The sequence below is a fragment of the Strongylocentrotus purpuratus genome, unplaced genomic scaffold, assembly GCF_000002235.5.
Source record: "Strongylocentrotus purpuratus isolate Spur 01 unplaced genomic scaffold, Spur_5.0 spur5_scaffold_5, whole genome shotgun sequence".
Classification (NCBI taxonomy): domain Eukaryota; kingdom Metazoa; phylum Echinodermata; class Echinoidea; order Camarodonta; family Strongylocentrotidae; genus Strongylocentrotus; species Strongylocentrotus purpuratus.
Window position 1 is genome coordinate 22675255 of NW_022145611.1, and position 21920 is coordinate 22697174.

The following is a 21920-nucleotide window of genomic DNA, read 5'->3' on the forward strand; positions in this document are numbered from 1 at the left end:
ACGCTCAAAAACTGTTTGACCAACAATGTCGCATCCCACTTCCCCCTTATCATAAAAGCCCCCTTTTACCTCCGATAAATGCCCCTATCAGAATCTGATCGGTGAGCCTTTTCTTTCAACAAATGCCCATTTCCCATTCTCATAAAATCCCTTTTCATACCTGGTGCATGCCTCTTTTTTTTGGTGTAAGAAGTGCCCCATTTTCACCTCTGATAATTAGCCTTTGTACTTTGACCCCGGACTTTGACACGTGCTCCTTTTCTTTTCTAATAAGTGTTTTAACCCTTTCAATAAGTGTCCCCTTTTCCTCTCATCATTAAACGTGCCCCTAATTTCAAGCGACTAAGAGCAATTTCCCCCGAAGCTCGCTCGCTACGCTCGCTCGTAGTTATAGATGATTTATTATTGTAGCTTATAAAAGGTCTTTTCAGTCTTCCGTTATGAGAATGTGCTTATAACACCATTAGGATTGTTTTTTTTTCCTCTTTATAAGATGTAATTTTTCGCACTGCGACCTCACAAATCTTAATAATTTTCAGACCATCACACCCAACTGCAAAGTATGATGCTTAAGCAATATATTATATGATGTTCAAAGGGACTTGGTAACATTGTTAAGTTGAGAGAAAATGGTGCTTAGGTAGTGACTTCAATGCTAGATGTACAATTAAAGAAAATCTGAAAATTTGAGTGAAAAAGGACCATTATGAATAATAACAATTGGAAAAAATGATCTGATTAATTCCTTAATTCTCCCAATTATATTATTACAATTATTTAGTTACATTTTAGGTGAATGTAAATCGTCACAAAGCAAAGAATTGGCTCTATATACCATTCCAGACATTTAGGTTTTGAAGGATTTTCAAAAGCCAGTCTTGTGACTTATTTTCATGGAAAAACGATTGGTAAAATTTAAAAATGTTTGGGAGAATTTACTGGTTAATCAGTGTTGGAGAGTGTTGCACAGTGACGCCTTCAGAGAAAACCATGAATATATTTGTGGTTTGAGATTTTTGTCAGGACTTTTTGCCTGTTATAGGTTTAGTATAGTAGAAGGAAAATAAAATGTAACATTTCACACACAAATAACACATTCTTTTTATCCACCTTCAACAATGTTACTGAGTCACTTTAAAGAGATATAACAGATATTGAAATCATCCCTGATAATGTAATCACAATATAGGGGTATATACCAATGTCTTAAAAAAATTCTTTGAGATTTCCCTTTGAAGGTGCCCTTTTTTCCAGAAAGTGCCCTTTTTTGTTGGTGCCCCCCCCCCCCCCATTTGGAAGTCGCTCCGCCGCCTCTGTTGCCATAGCATAGGGGCGCTGCCACCGGGGGGGGGGGGGTTCGTTTACTGATCTCACAACATGGAAGACATGGACGGCGGATTGTTCTTTAAAGTGGGGTGCACCAGCAAAACGGCACTTTCTGGAGAAAAAAAGGGGGCACATGAAAAATGTAACCTCAAAGCTAAAAAAAATCTTTGGACATTGTATAGGTCTATACCCCTACATTATAATTGATACATTGTCAATTATGATCTTAAAGATTTCCTAAATATCTGGTCCAATTAAAATAATTTTTCAACTTCTCGGTTGTATGTGCTGGTCTGAATTTTTATTTGCAATGGGCATTTTCCCTACATAAAAAGGGACAATTTTGAGGTTCACGAAAAAGTGAGGACGGGATGTGTTCGGGTTCAAGACTTTAGAGATATTCGTCCTTGTTTTATAGCTCCAGATATTTACGATCATTTCAGATATAGCGCCATCTACGAATGAAACATTATAGCATCAACCTTTGTCGCCGAGAACGTCGTGTGTTCTCTTTCATTTTGTTATATTTTTTGCTAGATCACTTTCATTATGGATGATCAAATGTGTCCACGTTGTAAAACAACAAAATACAGGAATCCATCGCTGAAGCTTATGGTGAATGTGTGTGGTCACACGATGTAAGTACATGATAGCATGTTGATTGTACCAGTGAAACTGGAGTAAAGTGCTGATTATGTAGTCCGATGCGTTCCAAATTGTGTGTGCCATATGAAAGGTCAAACTTGTTTTGTTGACTACTGACAAATGTAACCTAGTCTAGAAATAGAATTCATAATTCGGGGGGGGGGAGGGTCGGGGGGATACTTCCATTTTAAGACATGCGGGGTGTGCCGCTCTAATGGGTTCCTTTTTCGCAAAAAAAATGAACATGGGTCCCATTTTCAACAAAAATATCCCGAAACATGGGTCCGGTTTTTCAAAAGTTCAAAAAATGTTTTTGTGAAAAATGGGTGATACTTCGACAAATTACCCTAAAGAAATGGGTAGGGATTTCGAGGCTTGAGCAGCACACCCCCGTCCAAAACAAATCTGAGTAGATCTAGAGCTCCAAAATGCTTAAAGATGAAGTTGAGTTCTGGTCATGCGATAGACAGAAATAACCGTCTGGTATGGGTCATTCTTTAATAAAACTGACATTTGTCGATATTCCCCATAGTAGGCATACACAGACGGTATGACCCTCATATAGGCTATGTGTTGAAGATATCACGGCTGGAGTTTAGCCGTTTGGCCCCTCCCACAAACATGACAAACTTGAGGAGAAATACATCATTTATCTTCAATTGCAGTCATTTTCTAGGCAATTGTCAGTCCCTAAAAGTTCCCTTTTTACCCCCCTTCCCCACGAAATAGAAATATAAAAGAAATAAAAGGACTTACCGAGCTTTTGGCTGCTTCTCGATGACCCACGTCAAGCATTCTGACCGACAGAAATCAAAATGGTGGCTAATGAATATTCAAATACGATAATGAGGATGGTTGACCTCGCCTCGGCTAGCTCCTCCGCGCGTCACGTCGAGGATAGCGCGATTTCATATGCAGAGGTCCAAGGTACATATTTTCTTAATGTTTATCATGTGTGGTTTAATTCTAAATGCCAATTGTATATGTTAGTGCATGCGATTCTTACAAAAAAAGGATTTAACTTAGCGTCAGGGCAGTATCGTCTTATCATATACCCATAGAGTGTATCTTCAACGTACGATGGCATAGGCGATCGTTCAGTCTCTATATCCGGAGGTCTAGTGGAGCCAGACGTAGTCTCAGTGGAACAACCGACGATATAGAGACTGAAGCTTTTGGTCTAGTCATGCGATTGCATTGTGAAAGAAACGGTGTGGAATCGACAAGAAAAGAATCTAGCATATAAGAATTTGTGTGTATTGCAAGGTTCTGGAATCATCAAAATGATAAGAAATTTGGCCAAGTCTTGGTAAAGTTACAAACACTGTACACAGAAAGATGTTTATGGGACTACACGAACACGTGGCGTAAAAATCCCACCCCCAAGTTTTACGATGTTAAATGACATATTTAGAATATGAAGGCATTTGAAGAGCCATGCTTTTCAGGGAACATGTCTTATCTGATGTTCTTCAACACTTGCATAATAAGAATGATAACGCTCACAAATTATTTTTCACCTCTTCCCAGAACTCAACCTTCTCTTTAATAAGACGTGTATGAATCATGGCTATACCCCACCCAGCCATGCCTGAATTGATATTGATTATGATTATGATGTGAAGTGACGTAAGATCTGGGAGTTCGGTTCAAATGCGGTTAGAAAAAAAAATATCAAGAATATGGTCCTATCTCACATTATTCTCAGTATCTGCACAGCTTGTGACAGGTGAAGAAGTAAACCTTAATATTAGTTTGTCTACTCTTCGACTGGTATGGAGTGCTGGTTTGTGATTGGGAAAGCAGCAAAGTTTGTGCCACAGAATACAGATATTTCTACTTTGGTCCCTGATACTGTAAGAAAGAAAAGAAAAGAAAATCTTTATCATTTTGATATTTCAGATGTGATAACTGTGTTGAGCTGTTGTTTGTACGAGGAGCTGGAACATGTCCTGAGTGTAAAACACCCCTCAGGAGAAACCAGTTTAGAGTACAAATCTTTGAAGATTCAGTCATTGAAAAAGAAGTGGATATCAGAAGGAGAGTGATGAAAGAGTAAGTACAACAATGTATCTACGTACGTAGGTCTATACGTCTATCTTCTTATAAATATATCTATAAATTTACATGTATTTACCCATCTATTTCCATTCCATCTACTGTATCTTTATTATCACAGAAAGTGGTTAAAAAATTTCATAAAAGTTAAATTGTTACATGAACAAAACTGTGCCTAATACTTGCACATCACCTAGAGTTAAAAATCTATCAAGAATTTGATAATGGATAAGAAAAAAAGTTAAGAATCAATAGGCTCTGGATAAAGTAAAGTGAAAGTAGAGAACAAGAAAAGTTTCACGACTTTTATATTATATTTCCTATGTTTGTCAAAAAGCATTCTTCCTGCAACCCTGTAGTTCGAAAATTTATCTATAGATACCTGAACAGTAGGTAAAACCGTCAGTTTATGTAATTATCCAAGAATACCTAATCATGTAAGCCTAATTGGTGTTGTACTGCACAGCCTTAGAACACAAATAAATAACCATATGTACCAAGCATAATGTGGCCTATGATCCATGTTATTTATTAGATGTCGGGTATCTTCTTTGGTTATGACTGTACAATTTTCTTTATTTCAGCTTCAACAAACAGGAGAGTGATTTCCCTACATTGAGAGAATATAATGACTACCTAGAAGACATAGAGCATATTGGTGAGCTTACTTCCAGCATCAGTTACCGTTCTTAGGTTGATATAAGTTGATTTTAAACAGGGCTCTACACAAACTTCTGCTTAGGGGTTTGGATTGAGATCTTTAGGGTCTGTATGTATATACAAGTCCCATGTTGAAGTTTTTATTTGAGGGTCAAGACTAAGATTTGTAATGTAGGGCCAATGTGTCCCTGGTCTATGTTAATGTCAAGTCTTGCTGTTTATTCTTTCACAATTATATCAGCCTTTAAAAGGTACATTCCAATGCATTCTAGTGAGTATAAACGTGGTTGACATATGCAAAGTTATTGTAGTTAAAGATAAAGACCAGTTATGGTCATGCGATTGCATTGTGAAATCGATCAGAAAGGGTTAATCATCTAGCATATAAGTATTGGTGTATACTGAAAGCTTCTGGAATCATCAAAATGATAAGAAATTTGGACCAGTCTTCGTAAAGTTACAAGCACTGTACACAGAAAGATGTATATGGGACTATGCGCACACGTGCGCGACACGTGCGTTGATCTCTCACATACCAACAGATAAACTAATTTACCAAATATATCAATTAGTAGGCGGTTTCCCGGCAAAATTGTTATCATCATGTATTAGTCAAAACATATTCTTTCACATGATTGGTAATAAGAGCTTCCATTTCTTTTTTTTAAATTGGGGCGTTTCCAATACTGGTCTTTATTATTGTTAAGTCTCTTTTGGTACTGTGCTTGATATCTACATCCCAAAACTAAGATTAATCATGGTCCCAGTTGTTAACTTTTACCTTTCAACTTGACAAATGTTGAATAGTAATTTCTTTTTTTTCTTCAATTCATATTTTATTTCATTTCCAACAGAAAGATAAACAAAGGTATTACATATATTATTACAGAAAGTATAATGAATACTGATCCCCCCAATATTTCTGATGTATTTTTAATGTGTCTATAATATGTCTTTCTTTTAAAGTTTATAACCTCACCAATGGAGTAGATGTTGAAGACACCAGGAAGAAGATTGAAAACTACAGAAGAGAGAACAAAGAACTGATTACCAGGAATAGACAAATCAAGGTTAGATTGTATTTCATTATTATAGGATGGAGGGATAGTGTGTTCCATCTTCATGCAATTCACTTTCATCTTGTGGGGGCTGGCTACAAAAAAAAAAGTTTTTTTTTTCATGGAAAGTAACTAAGGGTGCGTTTATGCTTGATTTTGAAGGTAGAATGAGCGATCTGAAACGCTCATCGTAATCGCAGTTCCACGGTGTACTGTTTATGCTCACTTCTCTGGCTCCTCCAGGCAAATCTGGCTGGGTGGCCTTGCAGCTGGATTCGCAAACCTGCACTGCGCATGCTACGTAGACCCACTAGAGGTCAGTGCGTTGACCCCATTTAAACGCGTTTACAAATAATTGTGCGTTTATGCTTCCCAGAATCGCAGATTTTGCAGCATCGCCGATCGTAAACGCACCTCTTTGTGAGTTTACGATCGGCGATCGTGATCATCGTTTTTCGGTGATTCTACAAAAATGAGAAAGGACGCAACCGTGTTTTGAACTAAATGCGTAACAGATGCCTGATTCTGGCCAGAAAAAGTTGAGCATAAACATAATAATAATAATAATAGCCTAATAAGTCCACTCCAAATTTTATTAAACCGAAACGGAAATTCTTTTTGCCCAATTGATCGTGAGCCCGGCAGCCACCTTGTCTTCTGTCAAGACTTATTGAAAATTTTATATATGACCACAGTTGTAATAAATGGATCCTGTAGGCAGATCGGTTCTACCTTTCTACCAAAACCGGCTATATTTTGTATTTGAATTTAATGCATCCAATGAATTGTTAGTTGTGAACAAGACTCCTGAAGATGTTGTATTGATGCTTGAAGATGTGGGAGCCTAATAAAGGCTAGAATTATCCATGTACACTACTGGGGGCCCGTTTCATAAAACTTGTCATCAATGACAAATGACAGTCTTTGTTATAAGCTAGTGATTTCCTTGCTTCTGATTGGTTATTAGTGGATTTGTCACTGATTTTGGTCATTTGTCATTAAGAAAAGGCTTTGTGAAATGGATCCCTGATCAATGCCAACCCTCATGTGTCATAGCTACAGAAGAACGTTTCTAGTCGGGCAATCGTTTACAACCGGTGAACTTGACTTCGAGTGAATGCAATGCAAATATTTCGCTGTGCAGAAGTACTGAATGGTTTCTCCCTTATTGCACAGAGTCATGATATGATGTACCTAGATGCACTGTTGGAGGAGGAACAACAGATCACGGAAGAACGGAAACAGGAATATCAGTTCTTGGAGAAGCAGACGCTTAACCAGAAGAAAAAGAACAAAGAAGCCCTCCTAGATGAACTGGTAGGTCATAGATACATCGGAATCTTATCCAGAAAGAAGGAAGTCATTCACAATATGTTCTTTTGATAACTATCTGGAATGAAAATGAAGAAATCACATATCCTGCAAAATTAACTGAGAAGAGGTTGCAGGAGCAGTTTGGGAAATGTGTGCTAGTCTGAAGAAGATAAAATTAGGGGGGGGGGTCAAAGTTAACAAATTTTATTAAATTTTTTGTTTTAATTAAGCAACAGTAAGTACAAATGTTTGCAGGCCGGTTTTGACAGGAACCATACTTATGATCCCAAGTTGCGAAACTTTTTGTTTAGCTTTTAAGAGAATAATCAGGTTGCAAAGAAGAAGAACAAAATTTTGAAGAAGAGGAAATGCAATTGAAATTATCTGTAAAATGTATTATCGGTATGTGCCCACCACATTATGGTATTTTTTCAGGAAGCTCTGAAAACCTTTAAAGTCCTGTGAAACAACAGTTCAGTTTGTAAGGGCACTATACAAATCAAATTATTGTATTGAATTTTGTTATAGTATAAAATCTGCTATTGTTTGATAATATGATGTAAATTGATCCTGATATATAAAACTTTCAAGCATCCATTTTAGTTCTCGCTTGCACCATGAAATATATAAAGTATTGTTATAAGTCTATTATCAATGCTCAATTGTGCATAAAACTATTTTAACATGTTGGAAAGTCTCTTGTAAAATTATTATGGTTTCATGTCTTAAAAAAAGATAAATCCCCTTTTGGGGGTGAAACTATAACATACCCTTTGCCAAGCCAACATTTTTTGAGTATCTCCAACTTTTTTATCACCAGTCTGGAAAGAAAATCGTCACTCATTGTTTTGTATGTGGTCATTTTGCTTCCTATAATAACGCAGAGACTTACTGAATTGACTTTTGTTTGTTTCTTTCTTTATTTAGATCTATTCTGATCGACCAGCAGATCAGGTGATTGCAAGTCATGTTTCAAATCAACAGAATCAAGATGCCCCTATATACAAAGCTCGTCCTAAGGCCAAAAAGAAAGCTATTGAAACGTCATCAGGAGCAAGGCTGGTAAGAACTTTCACCCTTTCTGTTGCTGCCTTTCTCTTGATCAACTACCTTTTTGTATAATAATAATAATAATATTTAATTTTTATATAGCGCTTAATACAAATGTCTCGAAGTGCTTTACAAATATACTCATATTGTATACTCTCTTTCTTTGTTTTGAAGTGATGACCTTGTACTGCCCTGCAAGGAAACTTCACATCTTGAAATATTTGTTTGAACATTTACGAATTCTTCAGAACCTTGAGGCTTGTGTATTGTACATGCAACACAAGTTTTGCTAGAGTACATTGTTAATATGTTTGTATTTAAATCAAGGGAAGCATTCTGCATATGATGAGAGGCATCTTAATAAGCCATTTCGTAAATACTATCTGCGCATGGGCAGATTAAGGTCATTTCTGATACAGTTGTAAAGCCCACCAAGATGAATACTTGCTCATGTTATGTAATCATTATTCATGTGTTGCACCTATGGTACATTCTATGATACAAGAGGGCAAACAAAAGCTTTTCATGAAGCACATACATGACTTTGGCATTGCTTATTCTAAAATACACAAAGTGGGACTTCTCCATGAGTAAACGATCTGTGGATATTTGGGGTCATTTAACCCATGTGCTAACTACGAAATGGTCTATTGGTTGTTGCTTTTTTGTGTCCTCTACTTTTTAATGTTTTAGCAGCTTATATGAAACATAGTCAACCAAAACAGTCACAGAAACACAAAGACAGTGTGAAAGTATTGAAGTTAATGCCAGTACTAACATGTCTTTCATTTTCTGTTTGACTTTGACACCAGGGTATTGGATATCAAGATAACTTCTTACCCATACCCAAGGTAGAAGAGATACCTTATGAATACATGGAGGTGGAGGTGTACACATTCGGTCCTGAAGCTCCATCCTCTCTAGAAAAGTTACAATCTGATGGGTAAGATGAGTAATAATAATCACTTCTTGTATAGCGCATAACACATTATTATATAATTAAACGTCCCTATGCGCTTCCAAAGAGCTTTGAAGTTATTACCCTAGCTTTAGCAGTTTAGCTCAGGCAGCCGTTATCAGCACACAGTGCATTTCAAGGAATAATCCTGCAGGTTACCCATTTACCTCACCTGGGTGGAGTGTGGCAAATATTGATTAACGTCTCTCCCCAAAGGATGTTGTTAGTGTTGTGGCAGGGATTTGAACCCTTACCTTGTGGTTCACAGTCGAGAGACTTATCCACTGGACCAAGACACCTCTAGCATAGTAACAGAGAGAATCAGAAGAAGTTGATTGCCATGACAGATCTACAACACAAACTCTGGCATCATTTGTTCCATGGTCAATTTTCTATAGTAACTTCATAATTTGACCAAATCCCAAACCCAAACCCAACCAACACCACTGCAATCCTACCCCTTACCCTATATCTTTGACAGGATAAAGCTCAGAATTGTTGTCAGGGCAAATGTTAGGTTTAAACTATGCTTTCGATGACGGTGCTCGAGATATCTCAGGTTAGGGCCTATGGCAAAATAAATGTTATAACAAAAGTAATACCATCTTCAACAGATGGATACACGGTATGTGAGATGAAAAGGATATACAAATGCTGGAGGATAGCCATCACAGTTTCTTAAACTTGAAAAAAAAAGGATTTTATTGTGAAGAAAAAGCAGTATCATTAACTTTCATCCGCTGTACTCCTTCTCCCTTTCAGTTATGTGAGGCACATCCGTCCTGCATCGCCCTCTGGTGTTGGAGGAGGCTACAAGGAGCACATGGCATGTCAGAGAGCTGTAGAGGAGGCTTTCTCTGGACTCTTTTTCTTTCCATTTAGACTAAAAAATGTGGATCCACTAGGAATTGAAACCAGCTGATACATGTCTGTGTGGTACGAACTTGAACCCTTTAGAGAGATTACTTCCAACAGGTCCATTGTAAACGAATGGAGAATGAAACCCTCCCAAAACACAATCTTATACACAAAAAAGAGGAGTGTGATATTTTGGGGTAGGCATGGAGGTTTCATTAAGGTAATGGATTCATCATCTTAGTTATGTGCATTGAGAGACAGGATGATATTGGAGGCAGGAAAGCGATTTGCTGCACTAGATGTGATGGAATGATCCTGTGTATCCATCTGACAAGACTAAAAAAATGAGATGATGGCATGCATGCCAATAATGGGACTTCAGGGTTTTCTTCTCAAGGAACATTTATATAAGGCCCTACTCGGAGACTCACTGAGAGGACGGTAAAGTGATGATGATAATATGAACAAGAAGAAAACAGAGTTTTTTAGCATGACTTTATCAACAACTGAATTGTCTTTTCTCCCCCATTTTTTAAAGGACATACTATTTCATCTTGTGATATTGGAAGTTACGTCTAATAATTCTTCTGTTATTGAAATCAACTTTATATTAAAGTGGACTTTCTCCCCCCCCCCCCCCCAAAAAAAAAAAAATGGATTCAGTTTTATAAAAGGAAAAGCTGAATGACATCATAGGGTCAACAAAAACTCCATAATGTTAGCTATTCAGAATTTGTACCTGTGTATGTTTGTGAATGTAAAGGCATATTTTGTGTTCTAAATGAATAGCAAGTGAGGTTAAAAAAAGTCCTTTCGTTTTGGCTGTGTGTTATAAGATACAAGAATGTGAAGTGCAGTATGCTTAGAACTCAAAGCAGTCAAAAGTGCAACTTTCTAAATCTTCTTTGGAGGAACTGAGATTGCAAACAAGGAAATTGTCTTTCTTCACTAACACTGTTTTCTTCAGAGGATTCAAAATATCAGTGTAAAAGTGATCTTTCAAAACATTCAGGGGGAGGATAAGACCTGTTTTATGAAAACCCGTTTGTTCATTTAAAAGGAAGCCTAAAGTTATACTGAAAGGACTATCTTGACTGTTGATTATATTGCAGGGTCTAATAAAATATTATCAAATAATTGGATTATGTTTATAGATGGGTATTCAAAACCACAGAAGAGTGGTTTAGATCAATTCCACTTTCTCCAGATGTTTCTTGCAGACCCATGCAAGAAGTGCTTTAGATTCTTGTACACTTATGTATCAGTTTGAGTAAGATTTATGTTAACAGAAATATTTTGCAATAAAAACATACAAATGAAAGTAACTAGTAATGTGTGCAATTTATTTAGTACTGTCTTTTTAGCCGTTATAACAGAAGTTATAAATTTGATTTATATTTTTATGCTGTACATGTAAATTTTAGTCACATTTCCTCTTTTGAACACTGTAGTTATAAACCTTAGTCCCATTTGATATATAATGACAGCTGTTACAATAAATTGTTCTCAAACTGATCTCTCTTTGTTTATGTAAAAAATGTACTTGTATTTGATATTCTATTGATTTGAGAAAAGTGATGCTGAAAGATCATAGCACATACACATGTATTACTTTTACATTTTTATTGATATGTTGTGTGGGGGGGGGGGGGGGGGGGGGGCAACCTGTCACTTTATTTCCAAGTGAACATGCATGCATACACACTCCTACAAGTTAGAAGTGATTCTAGGTGCCCCAAGCCTACTCCCCATCCCAGCAATTTGTATTTCTTTATTTAAAAAATAAAAATATATTAATGAATTTAAGTACCTGTAAGGCACAAGTAGAAAATGAATGCAAGACCCCCCCCCCCTCTTCTAGAACCACTCCTGTCACATACACACACACATACAACCACATACAAACCAAAAGCTTACTCCTAATTCATCACCATGTAATTCCTCACCATGTAATTCCTCAGACAATTAATCTTGTACAAAATGCCATTTAATTTTTTTTTATTTATCAAGCAATTGCTGTGAGTAAAGACAATAAAGTGAATAATCAATCCCTTCATATTTAACATGAGTTAAGAGAGATGCATCATGATAATGGAAACCAGAGTATCAACAGTGCATTATTTGGCAACGGTTTAAATCACTTGTGACAATTGTTAAAAATGATGCAAGGGTAAAAAAAAAAACCCACCTTCAAAAAGATAATCGGTCTCGGTGAACAGAAAATCACCATCAAGACCAATAAATGAATAGAAAACCTATGGAGATATTCTGTAACTCTGGGACACACCCCCCCCCCCCCCCGGCCCCCCCCCCCCCCCCCCCCCCATCCCCCCAATACTTGCAGGAAAAAAATTGTTCACCACAAATTTCTTAAAAATGATTAAAAAGATTCAAATAGTATGCATATACCTATACTAAAAAACAAACTCTTGATTTAGATGAATTTGATGATAGTGTTTATTTAGTTTTCTTGTTTTAATCTTCATTACCGGTATTCATATTTTTCCAAGTTTTGCAGCTGAATAGTTTCATATATATGAGTCTGATATGAAGTTGGAACAAGGCACCCTATTTACAAATTAAATGATAGCTTCTCAAATGTGTTGTACAAGTGCTTACTAGACATTGTAAAGAGATGAAGACTAGACTTACTACATGTACGCAATAATGTGGCATGGCATGAAATATAAATTTCATGTTATATCTTATGAATATGCTGCAAATTTGTGAAGGCCTCTCAACCCCTCCCCCATCCCAATCAGCACTAAAAACGTCCTAACATTTTATTCAGATTATATATTTCATATTAGTCTATCCACTTCTTCAGGATTATCTTATTTTCTGGTAACAAATATTAGAAATAATTACATAAATAGATTGTAACATAACTTAACAAAATGTCACAATAGATTCATAATCTCTGGTGGAATCTATAGAAAAATATCTGACTGTTGAGTAATTAATGAAATGTTAGGGGTACATCCTGGCCATTTAGTTGTCTACCTGCTAGACTATTACACATATCCCCAAATGTACATATCTGTGCAGTCTAGTTAATTTGCTTACATTTGGAGGAAGACTTCATCTAAAGGGTCATAAAGTACAATTGTCAAGTGTGCTGGAACAAGCACATGACCTGTGATGTTATGTACATGAAAAAATATCAAATATCAAATTGTTCTCTTGAAATGAAGCTTTCAAGCCTCTCTGCACTAGTTTGGACAGGAGGGATTAGACCTCCCTGCAAGGTCACTGGCAGCTGGTTATCTCATCAATTCAGCTCTCAATTAACATAAGTGCATCATGGGGAATCAATGGGTACTGCTTAGGCATTGTTGGCTGTATAGAAGGCGCAAGTATTTATAAGTAGTGCAGTGGGGCTTTAATGCAAATACTCACTATTGGCTTCAACTCTGATGACAAAACATCCAATGATTAAGCTGATTACTTACTTAAATCTCAAGGTAATATTAGGAAACAAATGATTACCATGGAAGCATGTTTCATAATGAAATCAATGTTGGAATTGTCCTGGAAATAATACATAATAGTTCTTGAATATGAAAATTAATGTGTTCTTGGTTTCTTTATAGCAGGTCCATCTTGATCTGATTCTGATCCTTCTGCACTCCCTGACTGTTCAGTCTGATGTTCAGTCTGATGATCTCCTGCTGCAATTAAAAGAATCAACAAGATACGAGTGATAAACTTGATGACATTATTTGCTCCAGGAAACAACAAGATGTATCTCCTTTCGTTTGCAGAGATGCACAATATGAAAGATTTATCTTGCAACAGGTTTTTGTTCATTATTTACCCAGGTCTGATACAACTTGGGATGGAGTCTAGATGTAGGGCAAATGCATAGATACCAAAAAACTTAAAGTAAAAATATATAAAAATGTAAATGGGGTCCTATCATGCAACTTGATCAATTGTATAGTGACTCGCAGAACATTTGCAAGGCTTCCCTTTAAATACTTAATCATAGACAACTACAGGCCTCACAAACAATAGTAAAAGCAAGGCTTCTGATAGTTTGTTTTCTATCAATTACTTTCAACTAGAATCCATTTCTGGCATACACGAACATCTACATGTACATGCAAATTACAAGAATTATTCTAAATACAAATCTAAGATTCTGAAACAGATGTCATGTTTCATGTTTAAAAAAGAGTTATCTTTATTGTCATCAAAAGTATGAATTGTACCGAGTAAACAATTACAACTGTTTCCTACCCAGTGGTTTCTTTGAATGAATGCAGTCACCTATGCTCTGACATCAGCCATTGAATTGTCTGAATGATGATTTCTATGATGGACAATTAACATTCCCTCACTAACATAAAAGAAAACATAATTTTCAGAATAACTCCCAAGAACTCTAGACAAGATCATAGCTTACCTCCACCAATATCTCCATTAGTCGGAGCACATAAGATAGTTGAAGGCATAGAGAAGCTGATGCACATCATTTCTTTATTGGGAGCAACATCCCTGACATCATGGATCTCTGGACAGTTCAACCTACACTTCAAGATGTCCTCTACCCTGCTCTGGATGTCTTCAGCGGGTTTGTCTGATTTGGAGAAGCCATGGCAATGGACTACAACCTCTGGGATTTTATCTTTGAGTTCCGAAGGCACTAGACTCAGTAGAGAAGGGAAGATGTCTAGAAACTCAACGGCAATGGCAGGCAGGTTCATGATAATGTGCGCTTTGTATTTGAAGCCTTCTTTAGCTTTGGTGATCAAGTCTGGTTTTACAATGTCAACTGCAAACTGTCTACCATCCAAGTTTGATGCCTTTAATCTGCTAGAGAGTTTGTTCTGCTTGGCATTTACCTCCAACCATCGGAAGGATTCAGGATTCAAGTCATTGGCGTGTACTTCACATCCCTTTTTTGCCGCAGGAATGGCAAATGGCCCAACACCTGCAAACATGTCGTATACAACGTCCGTTGGGTGCAATTTCTCAATGATCCGCTGATGTTCTGTTGATAAGCGGGGGTTCCAGTACACCTTAGCAAAGTCAAAGGAATACGCTACATGGTTTTCTTTAACTGTAACCACAGTATCAGGCTCCCCAGCGATGCACTCCATGTTGAAGAATCGATAAGTATTGTCAATCTCATTGAGTTTGTTGACCACCGTCTTGATGCCTGGAGTCTTCTCCAACAAAACTTCCCCTTCAAGATAAAAAAACGAAAATAAAACAGAAAATGATGATTGGAGGCAAATCATGCAAAAGAGAGATAAAAAAGGTATTCTAGAATATATAAAATAACTCATTCTCTATACAAAAACAATGCATGTAAGCTTTGTGTACTAGAGTGGTTCACAAAGGGTTAACATGTTACAGCGACAGGTTTTAATTTTGATCGTACAGGTTTAATTTTACAGGTTTAAAAGTCAGCAGCAGCTTAATATTCATTCTCAATCAAACCTATTAATGAAATATTAGTCAGGAAATGTGTTTGAAAATGCTTTAAATGTGGCTCAGATTACACCAGAGTGCATCAGAAAACCTTGTAGCCCTTAAAGGTAAAGACCAGTATTGGAAACACCCCAATTTCAAAAAATGAAATGGAAGCTCTCATTACCAATCATGTGAAAGAATATGTTTTGACTAATACATGACGATACAAAATTTGCCGGGAAACCGCCTACTAATTCATATATTTGGTAAATTTGTTTCTCTCATGGTCTGTGAGAGATATAGGGTAGTCCCATATACATCTTTCTGTGTATAGTGCTTGTAACTTTACGAAGAATTGGCCAAATTTCTTATCATTTTGATGATTCCAGAACCTTGCAAGATGCTAGATGCTAGATGATCAACCTTTTCTGATCGATTCCACAACGTTTCTTTCACAATGCAATCGCATGACCATAACTGGTCTTTACCTTTAAAAGCAAGCCCTGGAGCCTGGCCACAAGAGGCTTGACATACATCAGTTCATACTCATTCCTTGTTCCAATTTTACAACTTGAATTTTTGTTTGTGGATCACCCTGGCTATATCAGAAGACTGGATACAAAGGTTTCTTCTTACCTATCAGCTTTTTATGCTCTAATTGAGCCTGTCTGAGGTTCAGGTGCATAATATGGCCAACTCTGCTAAAGCCCGTGGGAACTTCTACACTGTCAGGTAACAATCGCTGAAGCACTTCATGGGGTTGCCAGTCCTTGTAAGTCAGCTCCAAGGTATACTCATGTAACCTCTCCTCCACATCATTCTCCTTCAGTACAGATTGCTGTCTCTCTGTCATTGCTTCTAAATCACACATGTTTTGTGGATCCAGGAGAAAGAACTTTTCATCAGGGTTGGTCAGAACTTCACGGATGACAGCGAAACGAGGTCGACTGAACGTGGCCATCTTGAACGCCTTGAGGACTTTATGAATGCATCGTTTGTTGACTTTCAAGGCAGGTATGGTTGCGGTTTTCTTGAATGCTTCTTTATCGATGGAATTTGAAGGCATAATGTCTGCTGGGGGTTGGAAAACATCATGAGTGAAGGAATGTATTGAAGCCATTGCTGCTAACCTTCCACTTCTTAACTGTTGTGACCACAATGTTGAGGGCAATACCTTGTTCAGCTCCTGTAGTATCACCCTTGAACGTGCAAAGATCATGGAATAACCTTGCCCAATCATCTGTCTACAACTCTACATCCAGAGAAGATATCAGCAAGCACCTATACATTGTAGATAAAGTATCGCAATGATTATTCATATAACTCAAATAACTTTAATAAAAATTGAAGAGACATTTTCTTAGTCATTAATGACAGGAAAGATTTGTATCATACAGGAGCGGTATACTTCATATTTGCAATAATCATATTTAGGATGCAATATGATTGAACATTTCCTTTACAGAAAATATAAATTTCTAACTTTTGTTTGTTTGTAGTATACCCAGACAACCAGAAGTATGTAATTTGTGATGCAAACATTGATTTCTTCAAGTTTTTCTTCTATCCAAGAACAATACAAGTCTGGAACCATCTACCAGGTTTAGCAGTCAACACAAAAGGAACAAGCTATTTCAAAGAGGCTGCTCTCACTATGAATATGACTGACAAAGAAAGCGGACAAAATATACAGTTCCTCAGGTAGACAAAGGAACATCCCTTCACTGCTATTATGTAAAAAGGTGAATATGCATGTGACACCTGTTCTACACATTTTTACATAATAGCAGTGAAGGGATGTTCATTTTGTCCGCTTTCAGTCATATTCATAGTGTCTACCCTCATTCTTCAGAATGATGCAGTCTTCAGTATGCTCTCACATAGTTCATGTTTAAGTAACGGCTTTATTTTTATTTAGCATCTAGACACACAACCATCTGTCATAAGTATTAAGTGAGACTGAGAGGGAACCTCGCAAGATATGTCACAGAGTTGTCATTCTGTGTTTGATTGAATGCAACTTCAAAGATTCATAACTTTCTTATTTTTGATCAAATTTCGCTTACACTTTCACTGACTTGTTCCACTCATTGTTTTGCTTCTTGTAATTAACAAAACTAAATATCAAGGCCAAGATGAACTTCCCCTTTTAAAAAAGAAGTAAAATGAACTCCAAGGAGCTAGGAGTAGATCTACTAGGAGTAGATCTAGGAGTCCAACCAAGCTCACAGATTTTTTTTTGTCAAATAAATAATGAGCAAATTATTATTAAATTAAATCATCTTTGCATTGATTTATCTAGTGCAGCACGTAATTCGTGACAAGGTATTGCTTTGCTGGAGTGGTTTAATCCATATGTTTTAGCATTGACCACTATGTCATACATGCCAACATTTGAAAATCAGAAATCTGTACAAATGCTATTTTTTTTAAAAAGAGGAACAATCCTAACTCTCCTATTCAATACTGTACAGACAAATTTGTACAGGAAGAGGAACACCTGCATTATAATGATAATTATCTTCTCACAAAAAGAGGAATGTTCCTCTTTAATCTATGTAATGCGGGTGTCATTTTGAGTTTTAACCGGGTCGATTGGCGTCCATGCATGGACATAATTTTGCTACACAGGGAGCTATAGGTGGGACTACATAGTAATCCGCTATTATTAACGAGCCTTCAGTAACATATAAGCATTGAAGTATAAACAGTATGGGGAAAAGAAAACGTTACTCCACATGAGAACTCACTTATAATGTCACTTTCACCTTTGTGGTCCTTTGAGGAGCGAATATTATCCCGTCTGAACTCGAGCTTTGTTGGAGGTCGACATCGACGACAGCATGCTATCAACGGTATGGTACGCCAGAGGTGCGGCGCTCAGCTAGCTGGCTAGCTCGCTCGGCGCGCACCGGAGCCTTGCCACTGCTCTCTACGGATTTTTCCGTAGAGATCAGTGAGCCTTGCCCATGACCCACCATACAAGATTCCGTGGGAGCTGAGGCCAGGCCAGCGTTTTTCAACTCGGGGTGCCGCGAGAAAAATTGAGTTATTACTTATCAACAAAAGTTTTTTGTAATATCGTTCATTTCTTGAAGTGTCTTTTTTTTCCTCACTCGCAATATTTAGAAATAAGATAAGTGCCTGATTACCTGCAAATTAGGACAACGAGGCGCCAGAATACTTCAATTTGATAGTGAGGTGCCCGAATACCCGGCCCCCCCCCCCCACTCAGTGTTATTTAGGGTACGCATATGCTCGTACCCTCTTTTTAAAAGCACCCCCTATCTGAGGACTGCCAACATTTCCAAACCCCCCTTTCGCGGGCTTTTCGCGGGCTTTTCCTGCCTTGGAGACCCCCCTAAATCAGGAAAAATGCTCAATGTACCCCCCTAAATTCGGAATAATTTCTCAGGAGTCCAAAGAGATGTGAGAAAAAAAAGAAAAACACCCCCTTTTTAAAGAAATCTCAGGGTGGAAAGTCAAATACACCCCTTTTTTTACAATTCTCGGGCCGGACTTTGTCGCACGAAAAATACCCCTTTACCGGACATTTTGGCAACACGCATGCGGTCATTCCGACCTTTGAGTGGGGGGGGGGGGGGGGGGGGCCGGGCCCGAATATATATATATTATTTTTAATAAAGTAATTCACTAATAATATTGGTCAATTTGTTATGAAAAAATATGAAAAAATCCATGGTATAAGAAACTCCCCTGGGACAAAAATCATTAGCTCATTAGTAGCTTATGCACGCTGTATTTAAAAGTCTGTTTATAAGATAATTTTGTTTATATGAAAATTGAAAAGATAATTTTGTGTAACAAATTTAAGTAAATTGTGAGCCAATATACTTCAGACTAGGCAATGAGCACGTGTAGTGAATTTGCAACTATAAACATGGTAAATTACATAATGTCATTCACTGAGGAATTATGTAATTACACTTTATGTTACTTCTTTTCATGAACATACAATATTCCCCTCTTAGTGACTTCGATAGAAGGTAGATTAAAAGATAAAGAGAGAAAAGGGGAGGGTGGGAGAGAGAGAGAGAGAGGGAGAGAGAGAGGGAGAGAGAGAAAGAGAGAGAGAGAGAGAGAGAGAGAGAGAGAGAGAGAGAGAGAGAGAGCATAAGGGTGTAGAAGGTAGAGAGAGACAGTGTAGGACCCCGTGTAGGACTCGAGGGAGAGACAGACAGCCGGACAGACAGACCAGAAAACTTACACCTTTTCAACCTGTTCAACGCGACGATGAAATATGCGCTGTGTATCTAATGAAAAGGCACTTGATAAAAATGCATCTCTATGTTTATGTTACTTTTTAAAAAAGTTGGCTGTGATAAAATTATGGATGTAAATTAGAAATAATTATTGTTTTTTGTTTTTAGTTTTTTGGGTGGGGGTAGTGAGCACATTTTTTTATTTTATTTGGTCAGCGAAAATTTAAAAATTTGCACCCCCCAATAAGGTGAAAATCACGTGTTTTTACCCTTTTTTCCCCAGGGGGGGGGGGGGGAGCTGGGCCCCCTGGATCCGCCACTGGCAGTCCCTCCGTTCCCGGAGTGTGGGGGGGGGGGGGGGTGGGCCGCGTTATTTTCTTCTGCGGCACAGATAAGAGCTTTTTTTTTAAAAGAGGTCTTGATTTAACCCTGACCCTAACCCTAAACTTTCCCATAGGCTCAACACGCACCTAACCCCAATCTATGCCGCAGAAAAAAATAACGCGGCCGGGCCCATGATTCCCTTTATCTTCTGTTAATTAAGAGCTGATTTGATGAAACAATCACCTCATCAGCAGGGGCGGTTATTTCTTTTCATGACTGGGGGGGGGGGGGGGGACAAAACGCGAGGAACGAGGGGAAAGTGACGTCATGAGCTAAAACGTTTTTTTTTTTTTTTTTTTTTTGGAGGGGGGGGGGGGGAGAAAAAAAATCCGAATCATCACCGCTCTTACATGACTGTTATAGCAGGCCCCGCGGAACGTTTTTCGAAGTGGGAGGGGGGGGGGGGGGGGGGGCTAAAGTATTTATGATCAGAAAGGGCAAAGCAAGTGGAGCGTAAATCGGCGTGGGGTCCTGGGGCAAAGCCCCGGCGGGGATAAGGTTTTTTAGGCATTTAATAAGGGACAGATGAGCATATTTTGATACCTTATTTGTGACACTTGAATGCAGGTCACAAATCGGAGTGGGGTCCAAGGGGGCGAAGCCCCCAGAAGCTCAGTGCTTTTAGGCATTAAATTACGATCTGGGTTTTAGGCCTTTGAACATGGTTAGATGAACTTCCAGTGGCCCGCTTAGGGCCCTGGTGGGGTACAGGGGGCGGAGCCCACGGAAGCTCAGGTGATTTAGGCATTTAATTATGGTTAGCTGAGCAACCAGGGGGCCTTAGGGCCCTTGGTGGGGCTAACAGGGCAAAGCCCCCGGAAGCTCAGAGAAAATCATGCCATTTCAGCAACATTTGTAAATTAGTCACTGGTATCGAATTAGAAATAAACCACGTTTGAATTTTATCGGGGGGGGGGGGTACTGCCCCAAGCCCGAGTGAGTGAGCATAGTGAACGAGAGGGGTGAAGGTGATGAAAGTGACTACTCCCTCACAGGTTTTGTTCTATTACAAAATTATATTCCTTAGAAAAACTTTAGTATGAAAAGAAACAATATACATTTTTCACACTTTAATTTCTACAATACTTACTTGAACATTTTAAAGGATATTATGCGAGAGAGCATAGCTCCCGAGCCAGAAGATTTTTACATGTATGTCTAAACGCTTAATTTTTAAGTCTAAACGCTGCACTCTTGGACTCTTCAAAGCCTAATAGTGTGTTGCAGTCTTTAGTCAGTATTTGCTGTACATTATTTGTTTGCACTTTTTCAAATTTTCCGGGGGGGGGGACGAGCCCCCCTACAAAAGTCGAGGGGGGGGGGACGTGTCCCCCCCCCCCCCGTCCCCCCGGGATCGCCGCCCCTGTCTGTCAGTGACCTTGCAGGAAGGTCTTATCCCCCTGGCCAAATTAGTGCAGACGGGCTTTAAGGTTTTAAACTAACAATAATTTACCCAAAGTCAAAGAAAATGTTAAGGCGCATATATATCACATTATGTTACCTTGTATTTCTTTACATGCTGTATAATATACGTAAATCCCATGCAATTTCGCTGTTGAGCTGCCATGTGGTTTTTAATAAACAACTTTTCAATTCCAAGCACTTTGTGTACGTCACCGACAGGCGATATTTCAATTACCAATTAGGATAGAATCATCGATCGATCACATATTGCGGGTGAATGCAGGAGTTTGATTCTATTATCAAAGCTCACTGAACTGTTGTATGCGACATTAAATCGTTCACACAGAAGTCCAATGTGGGGTCATGATAAACGGAATTGGTTGTTGCGATGACGACGCGTGTGGGCAAAGATTCTTTTATTTGTATTCAGGTTGTATAGGGTGTGACAAAAACACGATTTTTTTCGGGGGGGGGGGGGGGAGGGGAGGTGGAGTACAATGTGACAGGATCATCGACAGCTCTTTCATGTTAAACGGAAAGTCCCCTCTGTCATCAGGCTTA

General features: G+C 38.2%; 2 protein-coding genes across 4 annotated transcripts; one reads left to right on the top strand and one right to left on the bottom strand.

The window, feature by feature from the left end:
- The first annotated feature begins 1787 nt into the window (after positions 1-1787).
- LOC578782 (CDK-activating kinase assembly factor MAT1) lies at positions 1788-11249 on the top strand. The gene is made up of 8 exons (XM_778932.5): positions 1788-1964; positions 3874-4026; positions 4614-4687; positions 5656-5759; positions 6924-7064; positions 7989-8123; positions 8924-9054; positions 9832-11249. Exons 1-8 carry the CDS (start codon positions 1876-1878, stop codon positions 9989-9991), a joined length of 987 nt encoding a protein of 328 aa, XP_784025.2. The 5' UTR covers positions 1788-1875; the 3' UTR covers positions 9992-11249.
- A 1023-nt stretch (positions 11250-12272) lies between these two features.
- On the bottom strand, positions 12273-18274 carry LOC578840 (tRNA (guanine(37)-N1)-methyltransferase). Of its 3 annotated transcripts, none has more exons than XM_030999579.1 (4): positions 18099-18274; positions 15985-16629; positions 14336-15118; positions 12273-13595 (listed from the first exon to the last, which is right to left on the bottom strand). In XM_030999579.1, the coding sequence occupies exons 2-4, from the start codon at positions 16586-16588 to the stop codon at positions 13495-13497; spliced, it is 1488 nt and encodes a 495-aa protein (XP_030855439.1). In that variant the 5' UTR covers positions 16589-16629; positions 18099-18274; the 3' UTR covers positions 12273-13494. The 3 variants fall into 3 exon arrangements, with proteins under 3 accessions (XP_030855439.1, XP_011675417.1, XP_784079.3); XM_011677115.2 differs by having other exon boundaries at positions 12273-13598; positions 18117-18273; XM_778986.5 differs by having other exon boundaries at positions 12273-13598; positions 18099-18273.
- Between the last annotated feature and the right edge of the window lie 3646 nt (positions 18275-21920).